At 42.7% G+C, this 1,548-nt stretch overlaps 1 protein-coding gene across 1 annotated transcript in view; it reads left to right on the top strand.

Annotated features, from left to right (window-relative positions):
* The window catches only part of RBM25 (RNA binding motif protein 25), a 49,465-nt gene that overhangs the window by 42,946 nt on the left and 4,971 nt on the right, over window positions 1-1,548 (top strand). The window contains 1 exon segment of the mRNA XM_006779398.2: window positions 819-866. Within this exon segment, the coding sequence (XP_006779461.1) occupies window positions 819-866 (48 nt within the window).

The following is a 1,548-nucleotide window of genomic DNA, read 5'->3' as shown; positions in this document are numbered from 1 at the left end:
CTTACCAGGCCATTGCAGTGAGGGAAGGAGGAGGGGGGTGGGGCGGGGAACCGGGATGGCGGCGTCCAGTGTATGTTCTTTCTGTGCCCAGCCCGGTGACCGTTGCCTCGTGGGCGGCCCCTTTCCCAGGGAGGCCGAGGACTGGCTCCCTCCTGGAGCCAATATCCAAACTCCCGCAGTCCCCCCCCCCTCCGCCCCCCCCCCCCCCGTTCTTATCCCTGGCAGACCCCAATCGATTGACCTGGCCCCAATGGACCCTGATCCCTGGCAAGGCCTAGGGTCCCCACCTGTCCATGAATTTCATGCACTGGGCCTCTAGAATTTATTTATTGATTACTATGTGCTGGATATCCTCTTTAAACTCCCCCAATCTTCTTGAAACCCCCCAATAACCTTAGAAAAGTGTAAGTTACAAGTATCCCCTAAGACATCACAGTAGAAGTACCATATTTCTATAAAGGAATAACTAATAACTAATTACATTTAAGAAAATGCTATTTTTCTCCCTATTTTAACATTAGGTAGCAGATTTAGGTTGCCCTTTACAGTTATAATTATTGTAGCATTAAAACTTGTAAGACTGGATTTGAATTAGAAGACAGATACTATAGAGATTAAGGGCCCAAGTTATGGTGTCAAATTTCCATTCCAGAGAGTGGGATTTGAGGAATTAAGAAATTTATAGAAAGATTCTTCATCCACAAGAAATTCCCATACTAGTTTGAAAGTATCTTAAAATTACTTGACTCTCTTGCTTTTTTGGTTGGTTGATAGGTTTTCATTTATTTTTCAAAATTATAATTTTTTATTTCTTTTAGGTTATGGCTCATAGTTCACCTCAGAGCATTTTAGATGATGTTGCCATGGTAAGTTAGAAATTCAGTGTTATTAATACATTTATTTATTTATGTTTTAAAATACACTTTCATTGATTTTAGAGAGAGAAGTGGAGACAGAGTGGAAACATCCCTGAGAGAGAAACATTGATCGGCTGCCTCCGGTATGCCACCTACTGGGGATGTAGCCTGAAGCCCAGGCATGTGCCCTAACCTGGAATCAAAGTGATCTCTTGGTTCATGGGCCAACACTCAACCACCAAGCCACACCGGCTGGGCTTATTAATACATTTTTTAATTTATTCATTTGAGCGAGAGAGAGAGACATCGACTTGTTCCGCTTATATATGTATTTATTGATTGATTCTTGTATGTGCCCTGATCGAACCTATAGCCTTTGGTGTATTGAGATGATACGCTAACCAACTGAGCCACACGGCTAATACTGTTATTAATATTTTAATTAATATCTATGTGAACAGCCCTAGCCGGTTTGGCTCAGTGGATAGAGCAAGGGCCTGTGGACTGAAGAGTCCTGGGTTCGATTCTGGTCATGGGCACATGCCTGGGTTGCGGGCTTGATCCCCAATAGGGGAAGTGCAGGAGGCAGCCAATCAATGATTCTTTCTCATCATTGATGTTTCTTTCCCTTCCTCTCTGAAATCAATAAATATATTTTTAATATTTAAAAAGTGAGACAGGAGACACATGC

Source organism: Myotis davidii, unplaced genomic scaffold (assembly GCF_000327345.1).
Source record: "Myotis davidii unplaced genomic scaffold, ASM32734v1 scaffold17, whole genome shotgun sequence".
Lineage (NCBI taxonomy): Eukaryota > Metazoa > Chordata > Mammalia > Chiroptera > Vespertilionidae > Myotis > Myotis davidii.
Note: the sequence above shows the minus strand (reverse complement) of the source record. Positions and strands in the feature narration are given on the sequence as shown.